This window comes from Falco peregrinus, chromosome 2 (assembly GCF_023634155.1).
Source record: "Falco peregrinus isolate bFalPer1 chromosome 2, bFalPer1.pri, whole genome shotgun sequence".
Classification (NCBI taxonomy): Eukaryota; Metazoa; Chordata; class Aves; order Falconiformes; family Falconidae; genus Falco; species Falco peregrinus.
This window is the reverse complement of record NC_073722.1, coordinates 58,104,190-58,132,152: the sequence shown is the minus strand read 5'-3', so window position 1 is coordinate 58,132,152 and position 27,963 is coordinate 58,104,190. Positions and strand designations below refer to the sequence as shown.

At 39.5% G+C, this 27,963-nt stretch overlaps 1 protein-coding gene across 2 annotated transcripts; it reads left to right on the top strand.

Annotated features, from left to right (window-relative positions):
- The first annotated feature begins 244 nt into the window (after positions 1-244).
- USP46 (ubiquitin specific peptidase 46) lies at positions 245-27,933 on the top strand. Of its 2 annotated transcripts, XM_027779311.2 has the most exons (10): positions 1,401-1,482; positions 2,160-2,173; positions 12,840-12,920; positions 13,700-13,913; positions 16,171-16,400; positions 19,851-19,927; positions 25,313-25,396; positions 25,686-25,883; positions 26,602-26,680; positions 27,679-27,933. In XM_027779311.2, exons 1-10 carry the CDS (start codon positions 1,416-1,418, stop codon positions 27,778-27,780), a joined length of 1,146 nt encoding a protein of 381 aa, XP_027635112.1. In that variant the 5' UTR covers positions 1,401-1,415; the 3' UTR covers positions 27,781-27,933. The 2 variants fall into 2 exon arrangements, with proteins under 2 accessions (XP_005232159.1, XP_027635112.1); XM_005232102.3 differs by lacking the exons at positions 1,401-1,482; positions 2,160-2,173 and adding an exon at positions 245-381.
- Positions 27,934-27,963: the final 30 nt, after the last annotated feature.

Below are 27,963 nucleotides of genomic sequence, written 5' to 3'. Positions count from 1 at the left end.
TGGCGCAGAGGCGCGGCTGAGCGCTCCAGCGGGAGCCCGGGGCCCTGCGGACCGTGCGAGTCAGCGGCGGAAGGAGCGGAGATGCGGCGGCTCCCGCCGCGCTGCTAGAGCTGCCGGCCACCCGCCCCGGAGGGGGGGAGGGCAGGAAGGTCCGTCCTGCTGGCTGCTCTGCGGGCGCAGAGGGCTCCTGTGCAGTCCCCTCCTCTTGCTTTTATCCCAGCCCCGGCGCAGAAGCCGCCGCCGCCGCCGCCGCCCCCTTTCCCTTCCTGCGCTCTTCCCACCATGAGCGAGGCTGTTTTCACCTTATAAAGATGGCGGTGTGGGATCGCTGCAACCTTTAGACTAATGACTGTCAGAAACATCGCCTCCATCTGTAATATGGTGAGTGCTGGCGGCGGGCGCGGCGGCGGGGGCGGCACAGCAGCCCCTCCGGGGGCAGGCCCTGCTGGGGCCGGCGGAGGGGCGGCCGGGGGGCTCCTCCCAGGGGCGCCAGGCATCCCTGCCCCCGGCGGCGGGGGAGCCGGGCAGGCTGCGCCGGGGCGGGCCTGGATGGAGTTGGCCGCCCGAGAGTGGCGACGTCCCGAGGAGTTTTCCCGGGGCAGCCCGGGAGTGGGCCGGGGGGACACGGAGGTGCTGAGCCGGTGCGGGGCCCGTGGAGCTGGGCTGGCCCCGGCCGGTACGCCTTGCAGACGGAGCCGCAGCCCGCCCTTCCTCCTCCCGCCCTAATAATCCTGCGAAAGGACCCCAAAGTTGGGCTTTGAATCCGCATTAAGTCAGTGACCCCATTTCACCCTCACAAGCAGGCGCCCTGTGGTCTCATGGGGCCAGGAGCTCCCCAGGTTACACAGAAACGGAGGATGTTTAGATGCCTGATAATACGCTTTTGGATCCTGATGGTACCTGTTCTGGGAAGTCTTGGCTTTAGAGCTAACACCAGGGTTTAGCTTCTACTGCATGGCACTCCGGGAGGACTGCTGTTTGTTAAGGACTCGTGAATCACTTAGCTTTCTCTAAAGCAGACTAGGCAATTAGGAAGGAATAAGGAAACTGATATTTTTGTTTGTTGTGTTCAGATTTTGCCATTTTCCTCCTTAGGAACTGTTGAAAGGACACTTTCTGCGTTGTGCTTGGGTCTAATTTCAAGCCTAACAAACTTGGAGCATCTGATTGGGTTTAGATTTTTGAAACTTCTTAGTGGGAGAAGGGAGAGCTCAAACTTTGTAATTTGTCTGTCAAAGGTTTATTAATACAGTGGGGCAGTAACAAACTTGCCAAAGAAATCGGTGTGGGCTAAGCGCTCCAACGCAAACAGAAGAGAAGCCTATTTCCACACGTTTTGTTGTTTTAGTCTGTATTTTTCCCCCTTATTTCCAGGTTCTTCAAGAGCAGCTACATGCAGTTGCCACCTTCCCTCCATGTGGTGCCCCAGCATGCCTTGTGCTGGTGATGCCACACATACCATTCATCTGCCCTGGAGACAGAGCCTACCTCTAGGGTAAGGCAGCAGGCACAGCCCCAGAGGCCTGGCTCCTGTGCGGTCAGCAGCCGTGGGCTGGGGGAGGGAGTGTGGATTGCAAGCCTGCTCCCCTTCCACATGCCCACGCTTCCACTTAAGTGGGCTTGCTCTTTTGTTTCCAACCAGATGTCCAGGGCATCCCACGCACAGTTCTGATTTAAGTCCTAGTCCTCCCTTTTGAAACGCCTGCTCTGAAATGCAGAGAGGGAGTGTTGGATCTGGGATTGAAAGAACTTAATACAAAATCCAGACTTGGGGTAAAATGATGTTGGTGCTCACCATTCTTCACCAACACTAAGCAGCTTTCTAAACTTCTCACTGCTCTTAATGAATTCCAGTCCTGTGGGCCAGGGATACTGCAAAGAAAGGTTTAGGAAACAGTACAGGAGTGAGGAGAAAACCTGGGTGTACTTACCTTCCTTCTGAGGTAGGCTCCGGTTTTCATTGCTGGTGAATGGTGGGTGTGATGCCCTGATGCCCTGCAGACTGCGTAAGAGAGCACCACATGAAGGGGAGCTGGAGACTCTTGGGTGGTTGAAAGACTTTCGCGTTGGCATACAGTACTAGGAACTCCACAATTCATGTACCTGTATATAGTACACTTCTCCCAAAGACTGAATGGATTCACAACAAAACTCATGAGGTTGTGCGAATGGTGTGCTGCTCAGCTGTTGCTGCCAGTATATCCTGCCAAAGTAGCATCCGAGGAATGGAGAGACTGAAGGGAAGAATTAGAGCCTCAGGCAGAAGAGGCATACAAAGGCTCATAGTTCAAGGCCAGTACTGTGACAGAAGGTGAAGTTGGTTTAACAATGGTGATGTTTTAAAGCTATGTATTCCTTGTGGTCTGTGTACTTAGTTTTTAGAGTTGTGTTGTGCTGATCGCATTCAGTCTTTTCTGGATAACCCACAGGGACTAGAAGTTCTTTTAGGAAAAAAAGCTGAGATTTTCAGACATCTACAGGAATTTGAGGCTGTAAGAGAAACATAAATTCTTGGAAGTATTTGCAACACTGCATTATGGCTCCTCCAAAATATGTCTGCTTAGATGAGGTGGTACCGGACTTGAACTCAGTGGTCTGTAGGAGGAGCTATGACAACCCTCCATAAGCATGGGACTTGGGAAGGTTAGAAAACCTTTTACCTGTATAACACCTGAATATTTGCAGGACTAGTTTGATTTAGGGCATCTGTAGAAATCTACGAGACAAAAATGTTGGATTCCAGACCTTGCTCCTGCACTATAACATAGTGCTTGAAGAATTGAACTACTTACAATTTGTGGAATAAGAAAAATATGCATAATTCTTAGGTAATATAATATATTTTGGTATATAATGCTGCATGATAGTATGTTTCTAAGTTTTTAACCTCATTGAACATAGGAATGAAAAAAAATTTGCTGTTCATCTTTTTCCATTCACATTCCACTTGAGAGTGTTCATAGAGATTTTGTTGTTGTTGTTTTTTGTTACATCTTGAAAAAAAATGGATGATGCCTGGTTGATTTTATTGGGGGGTGGGGGCTAGGGGCTGGGGGAGAGAGACAGAGGTGAGGATTGGTCCTGAAATACTTGTCCTTCTCTGAATGCAACATACATTATGTTTTCAATGGTAGTCTTTTCTTGACAAATTTTTTTCTGTTTGTTTGTCCAAATACTTTCATGTCCTGAAGGGGAAAAACAGATGAAATTGAGCTGAATGAATTTAGCTCAGAGGAACCTGGCTACTCAGCATTTTAGGATGTATGTTTGCTATTCAATTGACTGCCTGAGGTCTAGTATCTCAGATTGTCATGTTGGTCTCCTGAAGATGGTAGAGTTTCAGTCTTTTCCAGAAAGGATCAAAACAAATGTACTGAAGCAAGGAAGCTAGGGACAGCATTTAACCTGCTTGCAGAAGAGATCTAGTACTACATATATTCACTGGGTAAGCTCTCACATGCTGAGGCAGACACAGTAGGAGCTAACCGTTAAGAAAAAATGTTAGGTGCAAAGTTTCTACTTGGCACATTTATTTCTAGTAAATATTAAAATGCACAACTTTCTAGAATTAAACAAGATTCCTTTATTGTCTTTTACGAGGTTCATCCCCCTAGTTATAGTAACAATAGTCCTAGCTATTATTCACTGATTTGGTTAATGAGACCAAAGAGTTAAAACTTGTTCTGCTGGGGTGGAGGGGATGAAGGCAACAGTGCCTGAAGGAATTGGTGGGACTCTTATGTGGACACAGTGGCCACCCTCACTGAAACGGGAGGTCTAGTCCCCAAGTTCCTCTTACCTGCCTTGCAGACACTGGGAAAGTTCATCCACTCTGCGTGTGAGGTCCACCACAGAAGGATGTATACAATAGGTAATCAGCTTTTATGTAGGACAGGTACAGTAGATGTGAACAAGCATAAGATACGCTCAAGAAACACTGTTTAAGGAATACCAACAGCTGGTACCATGTAATCCTTGCAGACTGTAGCACAAACTAGGGATGTGCTTTTGGCCTCTAGGATGCTGTAATCCTCTTTTTTTATTGTTTCTGGAGATAACCTGATGACTCAAGTACAGAATGCTGCTTCAAAGGCAGGTAGGCATACTGGCATTTAAGGATCATTGCTTACTGACATCCTTTGCAGTATGTTTCTCTGTTGATGAACTTTTGGTACAGCCTTGAGTTCTGAGTTAAACTCGTGCTGCAGCGGTGGCCCAGGTATATTACTGTTACGTGCAGTGAAGGACATCTAACCATTTCAAAATGTATTGACATACATTTTTACAGAGAAGACTGACAAGCTCCGTGGACCCTATCTCTCCTAAATACCTTTTAGTATTCTGCTGAGAACAGGTATTAATCCCCCTTTTCATAGTTTTGGATTAGTATTTCAAATAACCTGATCTGCACTTCAGAGCACTCCTCTGTCAATTTCATAAATAGGACATTCTGAACACAGTTGGATCACTTCTGATGCAAAGTATCATCTGAGATACCTCACAGTTGCTCCTGGTAGTTGCTGTATAGATATCTTTTGGGAAAAAAAAGTTGCAGTTCCTCAGATTAATTTGGTTCTTATTAATTGGGCTTTCATGTTACCCCTTCTTCTTGTAGTGTCTATGAGTTTCATAACAATTGGTGGTTTTATTTGAGAAAGCATTCACAAAATTCACCAGGAATTATGTGAATACCTGTGAATTTCAGCTTTTTAAAAACAAACAAAAGTTTCTAACCATCCTAGAAACTAGTTGTAGGGAAAAGCCTAAAAACCTGGGAGTCTCTGCTTTCAGGAAGCGAGTAAGAATAACTGTTGGATTTTTTGTTTGCTTGCCTGTTTTTAATGTCATGATTTTAGAGACTTATTGCAGGATATGTTTGAATATAGGGCACTGGCAGAATGAGAACTCAAGCTACAAACAGATTTGGAAAATACTTGATATAAACAAATTACAATTGTAATGCTCTAGAAATAGTCAAATTCTGCTTTGTACAATAAGTGTATTGCTGGATTACAGAATTGATCACTATGACTTTCAACTGGATTTATTCATTTGGACAACCTGTGGTGTATATTTCTTTGAGATTTTTAAAACTTCTCATAAACAGAGATTAAGGCAGAATAATACATGAAGATAGTAAAACAGCTATCCAAAGGCATATTTAGATTGATAAAGGAAAACAGATTTTTACATCTGACAAGGTTAGTTCCAGGCAGTTCAAACAATGCATTTTTAGAAGTATAGTCTCAAGAGTGCACAATTTCAGTATGACACATATAGAAAACATAGAAATAAAAATATGGAAAATATAGAGAATGTGAAGTTTACTTACTGTAATACTTTTCTGAAGTAATGAGAAACTTGAGAGTATGGCTGGAAAATGGATACTGGACTGGCAAGCAGGAAGTGTTTATTCCATCAAAAGATTGATTTTTTTTTTTTTTTTTTTTTTTGATAGAGGAGGACATGCAAAGTGAGAAACATCCTAATACATCATTTCCTATGTATGACCTGGACTAATGACTGAGATTTGTCTTGTGTAAACACCTTTTTTATGGCTAAAGTAGTGATCATTCACTTACTTGTTTAGAAGATAGGGACAACAGGACAGTTTGTCAATACAACGTGTAATCAATGTGTATTTCTTCTAGATGCATAGAGTCTGGCTTCAAGTTGCTGAATTAAGAGCAAACCAGTGGTTCCTTTATTAAAGTATTTAGCATAACCTCTTAATTACAGCTCAGCAAGTCTGAGTAAGTCTGAATTGTGGAAGAAATGGAATTAAAAGCAGACTCTGGACCCTGATTAACTGTGTGTGGTGGGCAAGTGTCACGCAGGAGGTGAGGTTCTGATGGACTTGAAGAGCCACAGTCTGTGGAATGTAAATCATGGCCAGTCAGAGAAGCAGTCAGCAAAGTCTCTTCTGCTGAAGTTCCTTTAGCCTCATGAAGCTGTCCTTGGCTGCCTGTTTGGTAGATACTTATACACATTTATGCATGTTACGTACTCTTAACACCACTGTACATCAGTACTTCTGCGGAAGGAACGAGCTTACAGCTCCAGTGTCAGGGCTCCATTATAAGCGCATTCTTGGGTATGCTCAGCCTTTGCAGAGAAGACTGCTTTGCTGATGCTTTCAAGCCAGCCATTACTGGATATTGAGTGTTGTGGTTATTTAATTTGATGACCTAATAATGGTTGCATCTAAACTCCTAGGATAATAAAGTCTCCAACTGTCTACTGGAATTCCATTTGATAAACCTGTATTATTTCTGACGTATGCCTGTCAGACTTGAAGATTTCCAGTGATGGTGACTACATCATCTCTCGAGGCAGTCTATCTCAAGGCTTCAATATCCTTATGACTAGAATGTTTCCTAATGCCTAACCTGAACCTACATTACTGTAATTTGAGCTTGGTCCACCCTTGAGATCAAGAACAGGCTAGTTCCTTTCAGTAACAAACTATGTACTTGAAAATATTGTCATGCCCTGCCTTTTCTGTCTTATGCAACACAACCCTGTTCAACCCTTTTTTATAGGTCATTTTCTCTAGTGTTTTGTCATTTTGACTGCCTTCTTTCAGATTCTCTCCAGTTATCTTCATCTTTCTTGAAACCTAGCACCCAAACCTGGATGTCTTACCAGTGACAAGTGAAACAGGAAAGTTACTTTAAGAACTTTGTAGACTGCTGTCTGTAAGAATTTCATTATGTTGTCAACATTTGTTGTTGTATTTTTTTGAAATTGCACAGCATAGCTAATGCTTATTCATCTTATACTACACTATGATACTGTGGTCTCTCGACTTTTTTTTTCCTTTTTTTTTTTTTTTTTAGCAGTACTACCTTAGCTCTTTGCCATTCTGTACATGTACAGGGTACAGGTGATTCTTCTCTTCATGTGCAGAATCTTGCACTTGTCCCAGCTTTTTACAACAATTCTCTAGAAGAAAAACAATACTAAAAATTGACTGTCAAAACCAATTTTGAATTCTAAACATGTCTTGCAACATAACTGCAGCCCTCATAACTCATGTTACATTGAGATTTAATGAAGATATTCTTTCTTCTGTCTCCAGGTTATCAAAGCATACTCCAGCTGGTGCAGCTGTGATGAAGTCTAGAAGGTGCCTTGCCTTTAGAATGTTCTGAGCCACCACGTATGCTGTCTGGGTGGCCCAGACAAAAATGTTATTGAAGAAATTATAGTCTGTAAGCAAACCTCAGTCTCTTTTTCACTTGTGATGTCATCTTGAGGTTATGTCTTCTGAAGAAGGAAGCTGGCCAAAAAAGAAAAGTTTTTGCTACTTGTTCCAGCAAAAGCCTGAGTGCCACTAATCCAAGAACAATTAAGCTGGGAATAGAGACAGACTCATGAAAGAATACTGAGTTGCAGTTTGGTAAAGGTTGTCTAATCATGGAAACTTTAAAGGTCATTTTTTTTTTTTAAATACTTAAGGATGTAGATACTGTACTTGTAATACTTCACTAGAACCTCACTTCCAGTACTTGGTTGCTTTATGCTTTGTGAAAACCAAGTTTTATAAGCTATATAAGACTGAGTGCCTTAAATCTTTATTCAAGATTTAAGGTTCAGGATTTCAGGCCTCTCAATTTTTCTCTACTCACCGCACAGTAAAGAGCTAACTTATTTAAGGTATATGTAATACTGAGATCTGTGATTAGGGATAGTTTAGTACATCCAGCAAAAAACAAGTTAGACATCTCCTTTCAAGGTTTTATCATTTGCATTAATGATCAGAAAACTCTTTGAAAAACACGCACAAAAAGTTTATCTAGATACATTGTCTTAGAACACCTTTCCTCTAAAAATATGACTACACAGTGGTTTTTTTGTTAGCTAGTATCCTTTTGCTGTTTACTATGATTTCCTGTGTTTTTTGTAGCATTCTCTCTTTTATCTTTTTTCTTGTGGCAACAAAGACCCAAAATAGCTTAGCTGGAGGAACAATAAAGTATTTCTTTGCAGAAAGAAAAAAAAAAAGCTGATTTGGTGAAGTTCAACCATCTTGTGGGACTCACACTTTAAAAATTACAGAAACATTTCGGATTTGGCATTTAATATCAATGAGTTGGGAGGAAGGCTGCTTCAGTGGTTCCAATTACTTACCATAGGTGCAGTTGTCCCTGAGGATGGTCACAGTCCAACACTGGGGACAGATGATGTGTCTGTTGAAAGCAGTTGCATATATACTGCGTGGTGTGATGTTGCTTGCTCTTCTCTTACTCTTGCTTAATTTGTGTTGATTCTAAGTTTGGGGTTTATTTACAGTTGCTTCCTTTCTTTTGAGTTATCCATCACTGCCGTTTGTTGGCCAGGAGGCCTTCCACATCTTTCTTTATCTTCTTTTTCCCTTCCCTCCCATATGCTTTGCTTTCCAAAATCCTGAAACTCAGGCTGCCTGACCCTGAAGCCATTTCTATTTTTATTCTAATTTCTCTTCTACCAGCCCAGACATCACTCTCAGTTTGTCTTAAGTCTTCAGTTTCTCCCTTCAGGAAACAACTTGTTTCTAGCATGTTGCTCTCACTTCCCCTGAATACTACGGAAAAAAAAAAAAAGTAGTTAACAGCTGTATATGATCTGAAGCCCTTTGTCATGGACCAGCCATCTTCTTTCATTGATCTCGTGTTCTTCATATATTTGTTACATTCCTGTTTTCATTGTTCAATTTTTATGTGGTTTTTCTTATATTTTTAAAATTTTCTTGTGAACAAGAGATTTCTTGTTATTTCTTAATTTGTATATTATTTGTTGATGGTTACTCATGCTGTGTTTGCGTTTATTTGGTGATACCTAGGTAATAAGTTTTCCATAGGTGACTTATGAAATGTCCTAATTTTTTTACTTGACTCATTTACTTTCAAATAAGCACATGCATATTTCTAGAAAGTTAGTGCCATTTTTTATAGCTCTGTCACAGTAGAAAATCTAGTCTGTTTTCTGCTTGCAGTATCTTTCATATTAGCTCTATTACATTTCTCATCCTCCATAGAATAATTTTATTTAGGTTATTTTGCCACATGTGACTTAATGATCTAATCAGATGCCTTTTTCTTTTTTTTCCCCCTGCACTGTTACTTTATTTACACGCTAAAGTGCAAAGGAACAGGAGGTTTTTTTACTTAATCTGTTTCATGTGATGCAAAGAACAAATGAAACTCTTAGCAACATTATTAGAAATTTCAGCTGAAAAGAAAACTGGCAGACTTACCCATTGGAAGCCCTAGAGCAAAATAACAAAAGGAAAAAATACAGGTCATATGGCCAGAAAGTTTTTGGAGTGATGCTGTGATAGAAATTTTGGCTTAGCCTGAATTGACCCATGCTTGGCTTTGTCTCCAACTGTATGTCTTTGCTGTTTTATAAGGGCTCAGTACTGATTGTTGAGTTAAACGGTGAATAATGGTTGTTGAATTAAGTGGTAAAACTTCAGAGAAATCAAGGTTTACCAACACCACAGAATACATAGTAGGAGTTTCCACATTGACCTAGTTCTTGTTTTCATAAGGTCTGGCCACCACAGTTACCTTGTTGCATTTCCATCATTAGTGTATACTTTTAAGAAGGAGCCAGTCTCTTTTATTGTCTGTATACCCTGATATGAATTTATTTAATAGTCCCAGTTCATTGACTTACGTCTGTCCTCTTTTCAGGCTCTGTGGCTGCACTGCCACTCTTGCTGTTTTATTATGAAACTACAGTAGACTCAGCTGCAGTAGGATATTGCTCCCAGCTGAAGCGTGGGACCGCTTATAAAGTCATAGAGAATGGATTGCTTTAAAAATGTTTGAGCAGGTTTTCACTGCAGAAGTGACCAAAATGACTCGCTGGGAGTGGGAGCAAGAACCACCATGCTTAAAACTATGTTAAATAGTCATGGTTGATTTTTGCTGCAGATTAACCTCAATAGGCTAACATGTTTTCTGTAATTGATATGGTTGGTTTAAACTGAGTTCTGAATCATCTTTAACACATCTCTAACAACATATTTTTCTAGTTTAAACTTGGCTGGGGTGTACAGTTTCTGGTATACTTTGGTTGGAAAAAATTCCACATATCAACTGTTTCTTGAGGAGATGGCCGATACAAAACATGTAATGTATGTGCAACATGGCGTGGTTTGAGTTTACTAAATTGTCTACGTTTTTTCTCCATGTGAGAAATATATCCTGCTTTGAAGTATTAGGTCTCTGTGCTTCTTACCCGTTTTCCTACTCTTCTTCTTCTATGAATTTAACAGTATATTTTTGGAGACCTTAAGATAAACCAGACTGACATTGCCCTTGATATAAGAAGGCACAACTCCTAATGAAGTCCATGAGAATTATGTCAGCTTACCCAAAGACTGAATTTAGCCCCTCTCTTTCATTGGGAAACCAGCACACAGTGCTTTGTTTAATATTTACAACAGCCAAGGCCTTGTTTTGGGGAGGTAAAGCTCCGTGACAAGCTGTTACTAAGAGTACAACTGGATGTACTTTGGAAATTTCCATGCAATGTATAGTTTTGTATGAAGATCAGTTAGTGCACATCATGGATTTGTTTGGTTTTCAGCGATAATTTTGTTTGGTAAATCCTCTTTCTCACAATATTTACAAGACAATTTAAATGCTAGAAAGGATTTGTCAAACCAGATGGCATCCTCCAAAGTAAGAAACCCTGGCACTGGAGGAAAGGCAAATGAGTAATGTAGGAGCAACTAGTTAGCAGAGCATTTGCATTCTACTTGTCTAACAGCACACACTAACCTGTATTTTATGAAAGAGTAGGAGGTTACTTTTTAGAGATATTATTTTCCATGAATTCTAGAGGGAGAATTTTTTTCAGTGTGGAAAATACTTCCTGCAAAACTGGAAAAACACCCATTTCATTCTTATGTTAGGGAGCCTGATTAGAACGCTAAAAGTGTAATGGAAGAAAACCTTTGCTTTGATCTGAAAGCTATACAATGAATATTAATATGAAGATGGTTTTCTTCAGAAGCTGCATTAATCTTCTGTAGTCATGTTTTATCAGTCAAGGTTTTGAGGGTAACAGTGGCTGTTTTTTTTGCTGTTGATATCAGATAGACAAACGTCTATCAGTTTCCTACCTCTTGGGAAGCTGGATGCTTTGCTGAATCTATGCATCTTTGGCAAGGCTGACTTTCCAAGCAAAGAAACTAATCTTCATATGGAACTTACATAATTATCACACTGTCATCTCCGTTGAAAGGTAGCCAATAATTGCTTTGCATACATTATTCATTTTTCCAAGTTTCTCACTGAGGCTTAGCAGAACCTGAATACCCCTTAAGCTTTGCATGGAGTCTTGTGCAGGTGAAGTACTTCAGTCTCAAGGGGAATGTCCGGGAAATCACATACACTTGGTCTGAGCAATGAGCTGCATGTATGGGAGGAAAGAGGAGAGACTGGAAAGAGATCTGATAAGGGGATGTGAAATACAAAATATTTGGATCTTTCCTGGAAGCTGTCAACTTGAAGGAGCTGTTTTACTTTCAAGACTTGCAAATTCTCAAAGAGCACCTGTGCTTAGTTTCACACCACTGATTCTGTTGACTTAAATCTTCTTTTGATGAGCTGACATGAAATAATATTCTAATATAGCACACAGTGCTGACGGTAGGTGCAGTAAGGAAACACAAATCAGGCTTTGGGGAGAAGGTGGGGAAGGGACACCAGAATTATTGAATTTGATTACCCTTAGCTTTGTCTCAAAGCAAATGATATATTGAACATGCCTCAGGAACCCAGGAAATTTCAGAAGTGATCAGATGTTTTACATGTTGACATGTTTACAGAGGCGTTTTACATGGGTTTATGAAAGTCAACCAACTGTGCTGTTCTTGTGTGGTGGAAATTCTAAGGCATAATATATTAATGCTTCACACTGCAGAGCATGCTCAGTAGGGAAATAAATGTATGATGTCAATAAAGAAATTATGATGCAGACTAAAAATTGGCTGATAGGTCTTGAATCAATTTATGTAGGGAATACTTGTCCAAATACAGCATTTTTCGTGAGGTCCTACAGTGATCTGTGTGCTTATGGAGTGGACAGCAGTTACGACATTTGCTCTGGCAGCAATCTTGCTTGCTTGCTTAGTAGTCTGAGCTTGTTTAAAAATGTGTATTTTAATATCGCAAAACTGCAGGTAACATACAAGATTAGTAGTTTTACTTCAGAGAGCAGTAATTGTGGAAGCAGCTTTGCTGTTGGAGTGAAGATACATCTGGACATAACTTGCCACACAGAGGCAGTGACTGAGAGATGGAACAGTGCTTGGGCTGATGCACCCTTTGGTGTCAGACAGCACAAAACAGCAGATGTTACACTTGCTTTTAATATTTGTGATGTTGTTACTAGAACCGGGTGCCAGTCTGAAGCCCAGGTGTTGTTAAAGGCTGCTGACCAATTCAAGTCTTACATCTAGGAACTGGTTTATCCAAGAAAACTTTAAGAGTTTTGCTTATGATCGACAAGTATCTCTATGAGGCAAGAGGGTAACGGGATCTGGCTGTTCGCAGACACAGTAAGAATAAGGGAGAGGTGGGTGTAGGGAGAACCACTGTTGTGACCTGCTCAGTTCTACTCAGCCGTTACTAGAGTATCCAGGCCAGGCCAGCTCCCCTGTCTAGAACTGCAAATATTTTTATTGGCTCATGTGACTGTCATGCTTGCCCCTAAGACAAGAGTTAGCTTGGCTAATTGTAGCTGCAAGGAGAAAAGGAGTTTCTGACTTGACGCTGTCCATAACTTTCTTTTAGTATCTTAATATTCTAAACAATCTCTTCTCTCTTTTTTTTTTATAGGGCACCAATGCCTCTGCTCTGGAAAAAGACATTGGCCCAGAGCAGTTTCCAATCAATGAACACTACTTTGGATTGGTCAATGTAAGTACCATTTTCACTAGGCAAACCATATAAACCATATACAGAACTGTGGCTTTGATATTACTTGAACTTTGGTTTGTTCTTTTTCTTTCTTTTTTTTTTTTTTTTTTTCCTCCCCCAACCCTTTTCTAAGGTAGGATTATCTTTTTTTGAAAAAGTGCTGCTCACATTCCAATTTTACATAAAACGGGTTGCAAAACTGTATCAGATATTTGAAGACAGCTTCATACGCCCACAGAGAAAACAGTTTACTGTTCTGTGAGTGTTTCCAGGGATTAGAATTTGAACTTCAACAAAGTTAAAAGTCTGGTTTAGCTATGAAATGTGAGGGAAGAAGTGACGGAAGCATGTACAAGCTTAGGAGCAGCAGTCTGCGCTGGGGACACTCTTAGGAGGAGCTTTGTTATCTGACTTAGGAGAGAATGAGTGAGAAGAGTTTAATCACTTGTTTATTCTCATATAAATAAAACAGATACAGTAATTCTTTCCATTGAAAACATTAGTCATTCTCTACTGAGCAGCTTACAAGCTTAACGAAATCCACTACAATAAATATATCTCTTACAAGTGGAAACTTCTGCTTTGTATCCTAGTTAATTTAGAACACCATAGTTTTTTCCTGTGAAGTGTCAGATGTGGGTGTGGAAATATATTCCTACAGCAGCTGCATGGCAAAATGGCTGGTATGTGACAGGGGCACAGAAGCCAGAAGCTGAATGAAGCAACGAGTTTTATTGTGATGCACAGGGATTAAGATTGTTTTTAATTTTATATGGCAGTTTGGGAACACCTGCTACTGTAACTCCGTGCTGCAGGCATTGTATTTTTGCCGGCCATTTCGGGAAAATGTATTATCATACAAGGCCCAACAGAAAAAGAAGGAAAATCTCTTGACTTGCCTGGCAGATCTTTTCCACAGTATTGCTACTCAGAAGAAGAAAGTTGGAGTTATTCCACCAAAGAAGTTCATATCAAGGTTACGAAAAGAGAATGGTAAGTGTGAAACTGGGATTCTCTTAGACATTCACATATCGATCAGGAGCATATAAATAAATACTGGGCAATGTGGTCATATTAATCAGATGCTCAGGTTAGATTTCTAAGTTGCTTTTAGTACTTTTGGGGGTTTAGATATGAATATTTTAGTATCTGTGTACTTGAAATAACCATACCAGTTCCCATAAGTTCCCAAAGGTGCATGAATTAATGATGTTTTCACAGCCCAGTGGGATAGACCACACTGTACAGGGAGCTAGGGCTGGGAATAGGGTGGCACTCTGCTGTCGTTTTTTGATTGTTGTTTTTTGTGGAGTATGGCAGAGAGAGATGGAGAGCAGCTGGCAGTATAGAAATTGTGTGACCTAGGAATGCTACAGGCACCATTATTACAAAACACCCTGGAGGATGGGAAACCGTATGTGGGGGTGTTCAGTGGACTACACGTCAACTGCTGCTCTTGTTCTTAGAAGCTGTGGGCACAGCCTCACTTTGTGAAGCGTCAGGCCCTTTTTAAGCACTAGGTTGCTAACAGCATATGCCTAATCTTGTAGTAGTTCTGTCTAAGGGATATGAGGAACATCTTGAAATAAGGACGCCTGCCACACAGCTCCGTTTTGGCCTGGATTCATATCAGTGTGGGTGGTATGCTTAGAAACAGGGGAGCTTTGAATGAAGAGACAAAGTAAGAGTCAAACACCTGGAAGAAATTGCTTCCTGGTGACAGCATATAAATGGGCAGACTGTTCATTCCTGAGCAGGCGTTTGAAATTGTGACAAAGTTAGCTGAGTCATTTAGTGATAAATGCCCCCACGAGTGTTGGGGATCACTTTTGCGGACTGGATCTTATGTTTTCAGTTTTTATAATAAGGGCCAGACTTAGTGTGTATTAACCTGCTTATGTGTTAGACACTGCAAAGCCAAAGAATCTGTGCAATATTTTCTGAGGACATCAGGGGGATAAAAATACACATTTCTGGGAACAGAGATTCATTTTTCTTCAACATGGTGGGAAAACTAAGCCTTCACTGGAGAAGTCTGTACTAAATCACCAGTGAGATACTTTCCCCTTCTCCTGTAAGCATTTTTTATTGAAGAGGACAAGTCTCTGCTCATCAGACTTGCATGTGAAAAATGAACTTTGTTAGGTGGTGTTATTATTACTATTTGTGGCAAGTTAACCTTGGCTGGCTGCCAGGTGCCCACCAAGCCTGTCTCTCATTCCCTTCCTCAGCAGGACAGGGGGAGAAAATAGATGAAAAACACTTCTGTGTTGAGATAAAGGCAGTCTAATTAAAAAAAAAAAAAAAAAAAAAAAAAAGCGCAAAGGCTGCACGTGGAAGCAAAGCAAAACCAAAGGAGATCTATTCTCTACCCCCCATCAGCAGGTGATTTCCAGCCACTCCCTAGGAAGCAGGGCCTTGGTATGCACAGGAGCTTCTTTGGAAGACAAACATCTTAATAACAAATGCCTGCCCGCCCCGCCCCCCCCCCCCCCCCTTTTTTTTTTCCCCTTTCTCTGAGTTTTTATTGCTGAACACAAAGTCACACAGCATGGACTATCCCTTTGGTCAGTTTGGTTCAGCTGTCTCAGCTGTGTCCCCTCCCTACTGCTTGATCATCCCCAGCCTACCAGCCTTTGGTGTCGGGGGGAAGAGGGACAGTCTTGATGCTGTGTGAGCACTGCTCAGCAACAGCCAAAACACTGGTGCCTTACCCACACTGTTCTAGCCACACATACAAAGCACAGCACTGTACAGGCAGCTGTAAGGAAAGGGAACTCCATCCCAGCCAGATGCAGTACACCAGCATGTGTCAGCATCCAATGTATTCAGTTTCCTCAGGCATGTGTCTTACTGTCCAAACTCCGTGATGTTCCTAAGCGTCTGAGGGACTTGGGTAGGAGGTGTGGGTGTGAATCAGTGTTGCCTAAAGTTAGGCATCTAGTCTAAGGAATTAATTTAGGATGAGTCATCCTCTTGCTTTCTTCATTGACTGTAGTGGGAGTCTACACAGCCAACTCCAAAGAAGATGGTAACTTTTTTGGCAGCTAAAGTTAGGTGAGATGAAGCCTTCCCCCAAAGGAGCTTCACTGAAGCCATTGTGACTGCAAAACTGCTCTTTGGCATGATTCTAAACACTTTGCTGAGCAAGGGCCAGTACATGTATTTGGAAAGAAATAATTAATTTAGTTTGTTTTCTTGAAGGAAAGGATATACTCAGCTTTAGAAATCTTGACTCTTTTCTTCACAGATCTCTTTGACAACTACATGCAGCAGGATGCACATGAGTTTTTAAATTACCTGCTCAACACCATCGCAGACATTTTGCAAGAGGAGAAGAAACAGGAAAAGCAAAATGGGAAACTGAAAAATGGCAACATGAATGAAGCTGAAGAGAACAATAAACAAGAACTCACCTGGGTGCATGAGATTTTTCAGGGAACACTGACTAACGAAACTAGATGTTTGAACTGTGAAACCGTAAGCATTGGGATAGATTTTTTTTTTTTTAGTTGTTGCCCATTAATAGATAGATAATTTTATATATATAAATATATGAATCTTTTCAGACATCTGAGAATTGTGGATATTCCTGTAGACTTTACTTCTTGAAGTGAGTATATTCTTTTCTAAAAATTTATTTTTCTAAGCATTACTTGGCTAACCTATGCCAAGTCTTGCTGTCCTAATACATATCTCTACAGTTAAAATCCTTGCTAGTTAATCAATACCCTTCCTTATTACTGTAACTTTGGGAAAAGAGATTCACATAATTATTCCACAAATAAGTGAAATATTAAGATGAATTTGTGTTAATTGAATCCTAAGAATGTGACTGGCATACAGAGGGTTTGTTATTAACAAACCATATGTTTTCTTTTATCTCCCTAATATTTTCTAGAGGCTGTCAGTTTGAAGTCTCTGATGTTTGAAGCATGAGTAAAAACTAGTTTTAGTTAGGAAACCTGATTGCAAGTCTCCTATCAATTTATGTGGTTTTCAATCACATGCTGCTACTTAAAGGGAAAAGAAATATTGAAGAAAAAAAAAAAAAGTTTCTCTCTTTGAGGTTGAGGTAGCTATGTGAAAGAGTAACACAGATAGCAAAAAAAGTCTCTTTTGGGGAGAACAGTGTCACTGATTTTCCAAAAATCACAGAATTATAGAATCACAAATGGTTTGGGTTGGAAGCGACCTTAAAGACCATTTAGTTCCAATCTCCCTGCCATGGAGGCTTCCACTAGACCAGGTTGGAATTAACCTCACATAACTTTTGCTTTGTAAAAGGTAGGTGTCAAGGATGAACTAGTTTTCTCAGCTCCTTCTGTAGATGGTGGAGATTGCAAAGGAGCTCCTGCAGGAAGCTCTCTCCATCTGTCAGTAGGCTATTTCATGAAACAATATTTTTAACAGTATCAGGTATTCTGCTCTATACAGCTTGTCCTGGCTCCAGTTGTTGGGCCAGCAAACTGATCTGGCCTATGAATAATGTGTTTCTAACTCAGACCAGTACTGCTGCCAAGTACTTCCTCTAAAGAAAACGCATCTTTTGATTATTTGCATTAAGATGGGAGAAGGTGCCCAGAGAAGCTATCTTCAGACAGCAAGCTGAGGTTAAATATCTAACTTTAGACAGTTGAAGTTAGGTGAGATAAACCCTACCCAGGTCCTACCAGATGTATAAAAGAATATATTCTGATATTTCTAATCATAAAGGATAGCTCTGTACTCCAAGAAAATATGACTTCTCCAGGGAATTGGATCAGAGAGGGGGGATAAAAGAGATACAGTGATAGTCAACGTGTAAGAAGGGGTTGGACCAAGTTTGGAACAAGCTTGTATAAGTGAAAACATGAGATATTGAAATGTAATTCTTTAGTCTCTTTCAATTATAAAACCCCAAGTAATAACACCAAGTTAAATTAAGTGAAAAGGTAGAATTAATTTTTAACTGGCATGCTTCTTTAGGTTGTGGCCTAACTCCAAATTAATAGCCAGTGTTTACTCAGACAAACTGTAGTGAGGTCAGGATGTGTCCTTGGGCAACTGCAAAACTAAATCAAAGTGACCGCTTTGTGGAAAACAATAGTGCCAGGTATTGCTGCTGTAGGAAGGCTTGTCTGTAGCTTCCTGTGAATGCAGAAGTATACTATACTACCCAGAATACTTTTCCAGTTTATTTTTCTTGTATTATTGTATCTTGAAATCTTTAGGAAATAGTAAAATGAATTAAAAGATGTTCCTTTGCTAAAACATGTATATGTAGTGCATGAAGTGTCATTCAGATTCCAGCAGTTCTTATTCTCACTCACAAAGAGTGCACATTGAATCTGGTTTTCCAACTACCTTTTGTTTTGGTCTGTATTATTCTAACTCCAACTAGCTCATCTTCCCCTTCAGTAAATATTTGATATGCTGGAATCAGTGACTAAATTCCTAGCTTCTTTGCGGTATTCCAATGAAACACTATACTTGCCAAAGACTTTTCCAAGTATTTAACCTCTTTCTTGATATGCAGTGTGTCTGACAGAACTCTAGTTCCAGCCATAGGGACACAATGTTCTCTGAAGCTTTGTTGCTCTATCTTTCAGATTCTAGCTGTGTATTTATACTGCAGTTGATTGCTGCCAGTTTTGTGGTTTCCTCTTCCCTGTGGGTCAAATCATGCTTCAGGGAGGATTTTTAATCTGTTCATTTTAATTGTGTGTGTGTTATGCCTCTGTACATCCTTGATAATATTAGAATTCATCCTGCTAAAGATGTTCCTCTGGATTCAGAACTGATATGGGTTGCATTCACCGTGTTTATAGGATCCCTGACATCATGCAAAGATGAGCTGAAAGTAGTATATAACTTTCAGATCCATAGAACTGCAGAAATCTGACCACGAGGAACTTGCATCAGAACAATGGATTCAACCCCTCACTGAAGTTCTTGATTTGAACTTCACTATCCTGTCATCTGATTTAGTTAGTCTCAGGAAATGTAGTCATAGGAGGCAAAATAAGAAGTGTTACTGCAGCATTTTGTAAACAGAATTGGTTGTTATGAATATGACTAAATTCATGTGCAGTAAGTAATTCTGCAGTCTCTTTAACTCAGTTGAAGTATTATACCAATTGTCTGTTTGGGTGAGTTGGAGTTTTTTTACATCATCTTCAAGATTAAATACTCTAAGTGAAGAATCATTTTCAAAGCACAAATCAAGATCTGTCATTCTGAAAATGTTTGGGGTTACTTTTCCTTAAAAAAAGCTCTTTATTGGAATTTTTCTCCTGTTTTGCCTAAAAAACATTGGCAAAATAAAAATGATTTTGCAAAATATTATCACTTTACTATTTTTACCTTTAATCTTTTTATTTTTTTTAGTCAAAATTATTGATCAGGATCAACATTCAATGGGGAAATGCAGCTGTGTTGACCAGAAATATAAAGCCAGCCTTTTGAAATCTCACTGGAGAGAAAATATAACATGGTTAAATATGACATTTCTTGACAGATACTTATGTGGATCCTTAGTAGTAAGAGTAATTATGCAGGGCATAAACTGTGATTAGGTAGTGTAATATATTATACAAAGGGTAAATAAAATTCCAGTAAAATTAAGAAATTAGGCTATGTTGCATAACAAGGAAACATAATGTAGTGCACCAGTCACAGCTAATATAGGCAGTGGTGGCCCCCCTTTAATGAATAGTAGATTATGGTCACTGCCATGGTTGGTGGGCTTGGGTAAGTGGAAGAGATGGAAATTAAGTGATAGGAAAGCTGAGTTGGTAGAGCTACTAACAAATTGAAATGAATTATTTTTGTGTAATTTATTTCTGTAGAAATTGCTCTATCTTTAGCATTTGCAAATAGATATAAACAGCATTTGGATGTATGGCATTTTATTAAGTCTCTATTTTACATGTATATTTTTTGCAACAGGTTAGTAGCAAAGATGAAGATTTTCTTGACCTTTCTGTTGATGTGGAGCAGAACACATCAATTACACACTGTCTAAGGTAAATGAATGTGTCTCTTTGGCAGATAGTTCTGTCTGACTTTGCTAAATTTTGCAGGTTTAGGAAGTACAGGAAAGAGAAGCAGAATAACATGGGGGTTTGAACTTTTCCCAAGGAGAAGAAAAAGACTGTAAACTGGATATTTCCTCTAATGACAAAATATGCATTAATGTATTTTGGTGTACTCACTTTCTCTTTCAATGTATGTGTTTGAAAGAGAAAAAAAATCATCTCTTGGCGAAAATAATTGATTGCCTTGTCATCTAGAAGAACTGCTACAGAGTAATAATTGGCTTCAAATGGATTAAAGTGAGCTTCTGCTCAAGTGCTTTGTTGATTAGGACTCATGTGCATATTAGAAGTCAAGTGTGTGCTTTTCAGAGTGAGTGATAGAGTCCCTAGAGGGCAAAAGATTTCAGAAGTCTAGTTTTCTACAAGATAAATTTCTTATTCTGTGTCTTATCCTAAAATTATGGAGAGAAATCTTTTATTCTAAGTTCTGGTTCTGCTCCTAGTACACTCTTTAAGTATTGAACAAATACTTCAGAGATAAAAATAATTTTCAGAGTTGCATGGATTATTATTCTGAAAGATTTAAAATATCTGGAGTTTTGGCATTGATAAACCTATACCTAGATTTAAGACAATATGTTGCTGCTCTAAGGTACTGATTATCAATTGGTCAAATTACTCTATCAAGCTCCAAAATTTCTGCCAAGCTTGAAATTGCATTTAAAAGTTATTCTGGAATACCTAGAAAGGGTTGCCTGGCATCTCACCCCAAGCTGAGTTACAGAAAGAGAAAGTATATGAGGTACTAACCATTTTTTGAGTCAGAAAGCAGTGGTTTCTCTGAGGATACCACAGTGGTACTAAGTAACTTCTCTTACATTTCAAAGTACTAGATCTAGTAAGTTTTTTCATTCTCAACTTCTGTTCAGTCTCCTATAGGATACTGTAGCCCTGAAGTATTCCACATGGCAGTAACTAGCCTCATTTTAAAAAGTGAGCAAACTGAAGAGCAGCTTTGGAAAGGAGCGCATTATTTTCTTTTTTTTCCCCCTTGTATCTTTGCCTGTTCATGGTCATCGATAATTGAATCAGTATTGGTATACAGGCTTTTCTTTGCACATTTTTAAATTCTTCAGTGTAGCCATTTCATTGTCAGCATTACTTGCCTTTCCCTATGGTGTTCAAAGTCAATTTGAAATCACACTGACATGCAAGGAGGCTAAAGTGTGCATCTTCTCAAGTCCTTCCTAACCTGTTACTTTGTTCTGTGCTATACTGTTACTGGAAACTGAGCACTGACTTTTTCTTACAGCTTAGCCTGGTGAACTTGTTAGAAACAGCTGCTGTACATAAGTTACCATCTGTCCTTCAGTTTTCTCCATTTTTTTATTTCATTTCTTCGTTTTTAAGCTTCCTGGAAATGTTTTGTTTGAAAAGGCTGTTTTATGCAAAGTCACAGAGTACTTCAATAAAGGTACCAATAGCATTTCTGAAGAGCCAGTGGCTGTAGCTTACGATGTGGAAGAACTACACTTGCACCACTGCAGCCAACAGGTGGATGGTGGGGTTGAGAGGCACCCCAAGAAGTTAGTCCCTATCTCCACCTCAGACAGGATGCTTGCACAACCTGTTCCAAAAGGTCTTTTAGCAGTAGTAGCTCACTTGTCTATCCCAGTCCTTCCTGTTCTTACTATTAACAAGTTTTTCCCACTGTGTGACATGAATCTTTCTTGTTTCAGTTCAAGCCTGTTTCTGCCTGCCCTGGGTACTCTGGACATAAACCAGGGCTTGCTTCCCTTCCTCTGAGCAGCAGCCTTTTACATACAGGAAGAATGTAATCGCCTTTCTTTTTAAGTTAAACAGCCTGAGGTCATTCAATGTTTCTTTCACAGGCTCTCTTCTCTAGATCTCTGCTTATGTACATTACTCTTCAGCCTTCTCTCCAATTGAAGCTTTCCCTTGGACACTATCTTTCTTGAAGTGCAGTTGCCTAAAATTAGGCACAATATTCCAGCAGAGATCTACACAATCCTGAGAAGAACGGATGCCCTAAAAGTTTGTTTATACATCCCAGTATAGTATCTGCCTTTACTCCAACAGCACAACATGCATTTTGAAGTCCACCCATTGTTCCTTTTGGAAGTGAAGGAAAGCAAAATCCCATTTTTTCTTTTCTTGAGGTGAGAGATACAGGTTGCTATTTACAGATTAAACAGGAAGACAGTCATCACTTGCTCTGATAGTCTTTTACACTAACAGCATGTCTATCTGTTTAGAAAACTTATATTTAGTTAAACTGTGGATTTCCTCTTTTTGCTATATGGTATTATGCATTATTAAATGAAGTGTAAGTGCTTTTGTGGTTTCCGTTAGTAGGAATGGCCAAGTTATTACTCATTTTGGGAGCTTTGTTGTTTCCTTTTTTTTAACAACTGCTTTGCTGTGTCTTTACAGCTTTGAGTGCTACTGCAATGAAAAGGTAAATTAAAGAAAAAACCTGCATGATAACATTTAAATAGAAGGAATTTCTTTGCCACTACAAATGAATGTTCTCCGTAGTTATTTCTGTAGCTTTTCAGGTTGAAAAGGTCCGTGTGTACATAAGAGATCCAAAGGCTACAAGCTTCTGGCATAGTCTAACTCCACAGGGTAGACAATCAGGTCTGAAGCAATAGAAGTCTAGTAACAAATATAGTACATATCCATTATTTTTATTTCCACTAGCAGTTGCGAAGTTTACCAGTTCATTTGATCCTGACTTTTAGCTAGTCTGCTTGTGCTTTTTTATTCCACTAAGAATTCTCTGATCTCTTAAAACAGAAAACGTGTATTATTTATGCATATAAACAATACAAAGCATCTTTCACACTGTGGCATAGAAGCTGTAGAGAGATGGACTGTGGAAGCATATGAGGTCAATGATAAATTATTATATCTTGAGTAGGTGTATTTAAAAATTTCTTTCTTCTGTTAAATACCATGTAAACAGAATGCAGATCGGCCTGTTAATGGAAGTCTTGAAACTAGCTCTGCAGGTATAAAGAAAAGTTCCTCAAGCCTATAGTTCTTGTACGTGCAGACTTTGCATGAACTCTGGTCAATGATCTGTTGTTTTTAACTGTTCAACATCTGTTAGAAGTGCCATTCTGTATTGATGAAACAGCTACTGAAGTTGCAGTTGTAAAGGGCAGCAAAAGCATCTGTTTGTCACTTGCATACCTCCCCCCAAGGAAAGAGTTCATGCTTATAAAATATGCCATAAGTTTTGTTCCTGGTACAGGAATTAGTAGTGCCTCTAAAGTCCGTGACTGTGCCTCAGCTGCCTTGGTAGGTAGGGTAACAGCCTTTCAGGTGGAAGTGGAAGACAAAGGAACAAATGCTAAGAGGGATGTAAGGGAACGTCCCTCAGCTTATCAAATATTTGCATATTTCTCTGGCTTTCACAGATGTAATTCCCATAGCAGTCAACTTATAAATTAAAATGTTAGGTATTACTGGCTTCAGAGTAATTAATACATTTTAAAAGAAATTCAGAAACTCTTTGAGTTTAATTCATGTTCATGGGAGGCTTGGCACAGAACAAACCAATCTCTATGAAATTTCTACCATCTGTATGTGTTTCTTTATGTTAGAAAAATATTATTGCCATAGCTTCACTTTGAGGTAGGAAGGAAACTAATGAATTCCACAAGTTTGTTTTTCTTTTAAATCAAGACTGTAGGCTTTGAAAACAAACATCAGACTCTTTCCTTAACAGCAGACCTAAAACTCAACGCAAGGACATTCTGCTGAATCTTGCATCATTACGTTCCCCACACATATAATCTGTCTCTAGCATTTTCTAAAGTTTCATCTCTTCACTTACGATTCCGTGAAAGGTTATCATGTTTTTCAAAGGAATTGGCTAAATTCAGTTAATTTTGTCTTTAAATTCAAATGTGAAATCCAGTGTTCAAGATCAATGTTTACCACTGAAACAAATCCTTTCCAGTTATCATGCTTTGTTTTTATTTTAGATAAAAATATTTTTATGATCAAAGTTCTGTTGCAACTTGTCTTTCAAGAGATGTATCTTGTCCTAAATTTCATCACTTTCTGATCAAATTCTTTAAGACCATATAAAGAAAAAAAACCAGTAAAAGCATTCTCAGTTAGAATAAATATCCAGTCATAGAAGTACCTCTCTGTATGCTCTGTCAACCTTAAAGGACATAGAACTTGGAAATGGAAAATCCTCCCCTTTTAAGAAGTTATGTAAATAACCTCTAATACCCATGCCCTGGCAATCTATATGGTCTTCAGCTCTTCCGTCTTCCCCTGTGGTGATGATGCCAGGAAGAAAGAGTCATCCAGAATCCTCCCTTTGCCTTTATAAGGTGATTCTTGTTCTGCCTACTGTGAGAGCAGACCATGCCATTCAGTGTGTGAACTGCAATAGTAGAATGGAATTTATTGGGCCCAAATAGATCTGAATTTGCCTGGAGTTTGGAAGTCTATCAGGTACAGTGTAGCTGCAATCAACAGGACAGGTCTGTACTTCAGATATATCTGTTTAAGGCCCAAAATCACAAGACAACCTGTGTGCTTAAAGCAGAAGACAGGTGCATATGTCTGCATTTACAGCTCTCAAAACACCTGCTCAGCTGCAATGTAGCACTAGAGGTGACAAAAATTTACTGTCATTTTTTTACAGTTAAATGTTTTAGGTACCTAAGATACTACTCATAGCATATCAGCACTGACTTCCAACAAATCTTGTCTGTGAACTGGGAGACAGTATCAAACCTTCCTCTGCCTCTATCACTTCAAAAGTGCAATCCAGAAATATTTCCAAGGGTATTTACTTGATTAGGATTTACAAAATCTTCTATACTAGCTGACCTTTTCCTTTTTTGGACAGTAAGAAGGTATAATCAAATAACTTAAGGATGGCAGTTCAAGAGGTTAGAGGATGCAGAAAACTGAGTTCAGTTTATTTCTTCTGTGAGCTATTTGGGGATGACACAAATGCACCTGAAGCTGTTCCGTTCTGCAAATAATTTAAAAAGGGGCTGGATGGATTTGGTGACTACATCCAAGTCTAGGCAGCCCCTTGGTACATAAGAGACGAGGTTATAAGTCCCTTTTTGAGATACCTGACCCTCCATCTGTATCATATGGAGGGCCTCAGCTCCTAATACAGGGCATCGTAGCAGCCAAATACTTCAAGTCCCTTTGCAAACCCCAACACAGTTGCTTCAGATGTTCCAGAAAATTGGACTTGGTGGAGAGAGGATTTCATCCTGTGTGTCTTTTAAGGGTTCCATTTCATCAGCCCAAGTGGGGCAAAAGTGTAAAGATCCTTTAAGAACTGATAATTGTGTTTATTTACAGAGACTTCAGTAACACAGAGACATTATGTAGTGAACAGAAATACTACTGCGAAACTTGCTGCAGTAAACAAGAGGCACAGAAAAGGTAAGTGAAGAGCAGGGTGTTTCACCATGTCCCTCCTGGGCTTTGACAAACCTTCTCCTTAATTATTATTGTATTTAGATACCTAGAAGCCTTACACCCCAACTGCATTCTCTATGTGGGCCAGAGAGCCTACAGACAGATTCAAAGCTATTACATATGTCTTAGTCTGGAAGGTGACTATTGTTACTTACAAAGTGCTTTTATAATGCAAACGTTTACTCATTAAGGAAAGACAGAATGGCTTTGAACTGGTCAGGTCTTTATCATATGCACTCTAATGGTTTCACAGGATGAGAGTAAAAAAACTGCCAATGATTCTTGCCTTACACCTCAAGAGGTTCAAGTATATGGAGCAATTGCACAGGTATACTAAGCTGTCTTATCGTGTAGTATTTCCTCTGGAGTTACGTCTCTTTAACACATCTGGCGATGCTGTCAACCTAGATCGGATGTACGACTTGGTAGCCGTTGTTGTTCACTGTGGAAGGTAAGATACTTTCATGTATACCTCAAGCTTATTGCCAGACATTTGCCAAGGGCAGAGCATGCCAGACAAAATGTGGGAAGTCCCAAAAGTCACAAGATTGGCTTGAATTAATGGAGCTCCCTCTTTCCTCATCAGCCCACTTAGAGAGCTTAGGAGCCAGGACTCTGTGAGGGCCAGATGTTGCTAGCGTGTAGGCCCTACAACAGATCACCTTGGTCTCCTGTCAAGGCGATGAAAATGATAATTTTAATAAAGCTTCCCACATATGGGGTATTGTCAAATATGAAACACACGGAAAAATCCTTGAGGATCTAGGAATATGACTTGTTCTCCCTCTTCTCAATGACTATATGTAACTAAATATTCATGGTCAATACCAAACAATTTCCCCCTTTAAATTTACTTCAGATTTTTTTTTAAATTTTTGCAATAGTTGATGCCTGCAATGAGCAAATTGTTGTGTTCTATAGGTTAATCTGTAAATGGTCGTGACACAGATGAAAACAACACATTTAGTTTTCAGTTGATGAAGTCTTTGCAACAAGTCAGTAAAAAGGCAAAAGGAGTAAATATCTACTGTACCACCAGGGGTGTGTTTAATACATTCTGCATAATAGTTATAATTCAGTCTGCTTGCATATAGAAATGTGACTTATCAAAATGGACTCAATAGTATCTTCTAATATTTTGTGGTTTGTGTTTTTGCTTGTCTTTCTAGTGGACCGAATCGGGGACATTATATTACTATTGTGAAAAGTCATGGATTTTGGCTCTTGTTTGATGATGACATTGTAGAGGTCAGTATGCTGAAGGTCACGAGCACAGCTTTTGTGTTTACATTCTCTTCTCTATTTGTAGTTAAAATTCTGATCCAGATCTGGTATAGATTACTAGTCTGCAAAGCCACAGTTTGGTTGTAATGTGACATGTATCTCAACTCTGTTAGGAAATAAGACTGCAAAAACCCCTATTAATCCTGCAGTTCTTACTCTGTCAATGTCAGAGGGAGTTGTTTTATTTCAGAGCAACATCAAACGTTTTTAATATCAGACTTCAAGGGTTTAATTTGGAATGTTTTCTATGTCTAATAAAATCAACTTAATTCATTAGAACCTGAAATATCCGGGAACTATTTTGCAATCCTTGGCAGTATCACTTGGAAAAATTGGACTGCGTATAGCTAGCCCTGCTGTACAATTTTAATATTCGAACAATTGGGAAGTTACAAGAAAATCTGGATTCTGGAATGGATCTGGGTTTATCTGAATATAACTTAAAGCAGGATCTGACCCACAGCTGTTACAGTTTCTGTCTAAACATTCTGCAATTCTTTGCTAAGCCAACCCTTTACGCTGTTGTGGCACCTTGACAAAACTGAGGTCTTAAGTCTGATTTCCCAGGGTAAATCCAGTGGGCAAAGTAAGCACTGGGACATTGAATGGGACGTGTCTTGAAGACGGTTTCTGGAAATTTCAGAAATACGGGGTCACACGGTCACATTTATGTGTTTTAACAGTGTTCACTACTGCATTCCAAAGAGTCTCTCTGTTATTGGAAAAAGCCTAATCCGTTAGATTCACTGAGGCAGGCATTCCTATTGACTTCCATGACTGAGACCAATGGGGCTTAGCCCCTGAGCATTACCCTTTCCCTGCTTAAATTGCAAGCAGAATTTGAAAATTGCTACCGTGAAACAAATAACTCGGTTTGTCTTTTGTGTTTATACAGTCATGTAGATTGTGTTTGGTATTTATTTTACCTAGCTGCCCATTAAATTTTTTTATTTATTTTGCAGAAAATAGATGCTCAAGCTATCGAAGAATTCTATGGTCTGACCTCTGATATATCAAAAAATTCAGAGTCTGGATATATTTTGTTCTATCAATCAAGAGAGTGACTTGGCACACTGTGACAATTGCACACAATGATGCTACACGCAAAAGAAGGTGATGGCCCCCCTTAACTGACTTTTACACAGACCACATCTTGTATGGTTGAACGATAATACACTCTGTCTCCTATTAAAGGGTCTATGTGATATTGCCTATAACTGTCCATTTTTGACATGCGGAGCATTGTT

Coding starts and splice junctions, on each gene's coding strand:
- USP46 (XM_027779311.2), top strand. CDS start 1,416: ATGTGGTGCCCCAGCATGCCTTGTGCTGGTGATGCCACACATACCATT. Junction 13,914..16,170: donor AAGGTTACGAAAAGAGAATG/GTAAGTGTGAAA, acceptor TTTTCTTCACAG/ATCTCTTTGACAACTACATG. Junction 25,884..26,601: donor GTTGTTGTTCACTGTGGAAG/GTAAGATACTTT, acceptor TTGTCTTTCTAG/TGGACCGAATCGGGGACATT.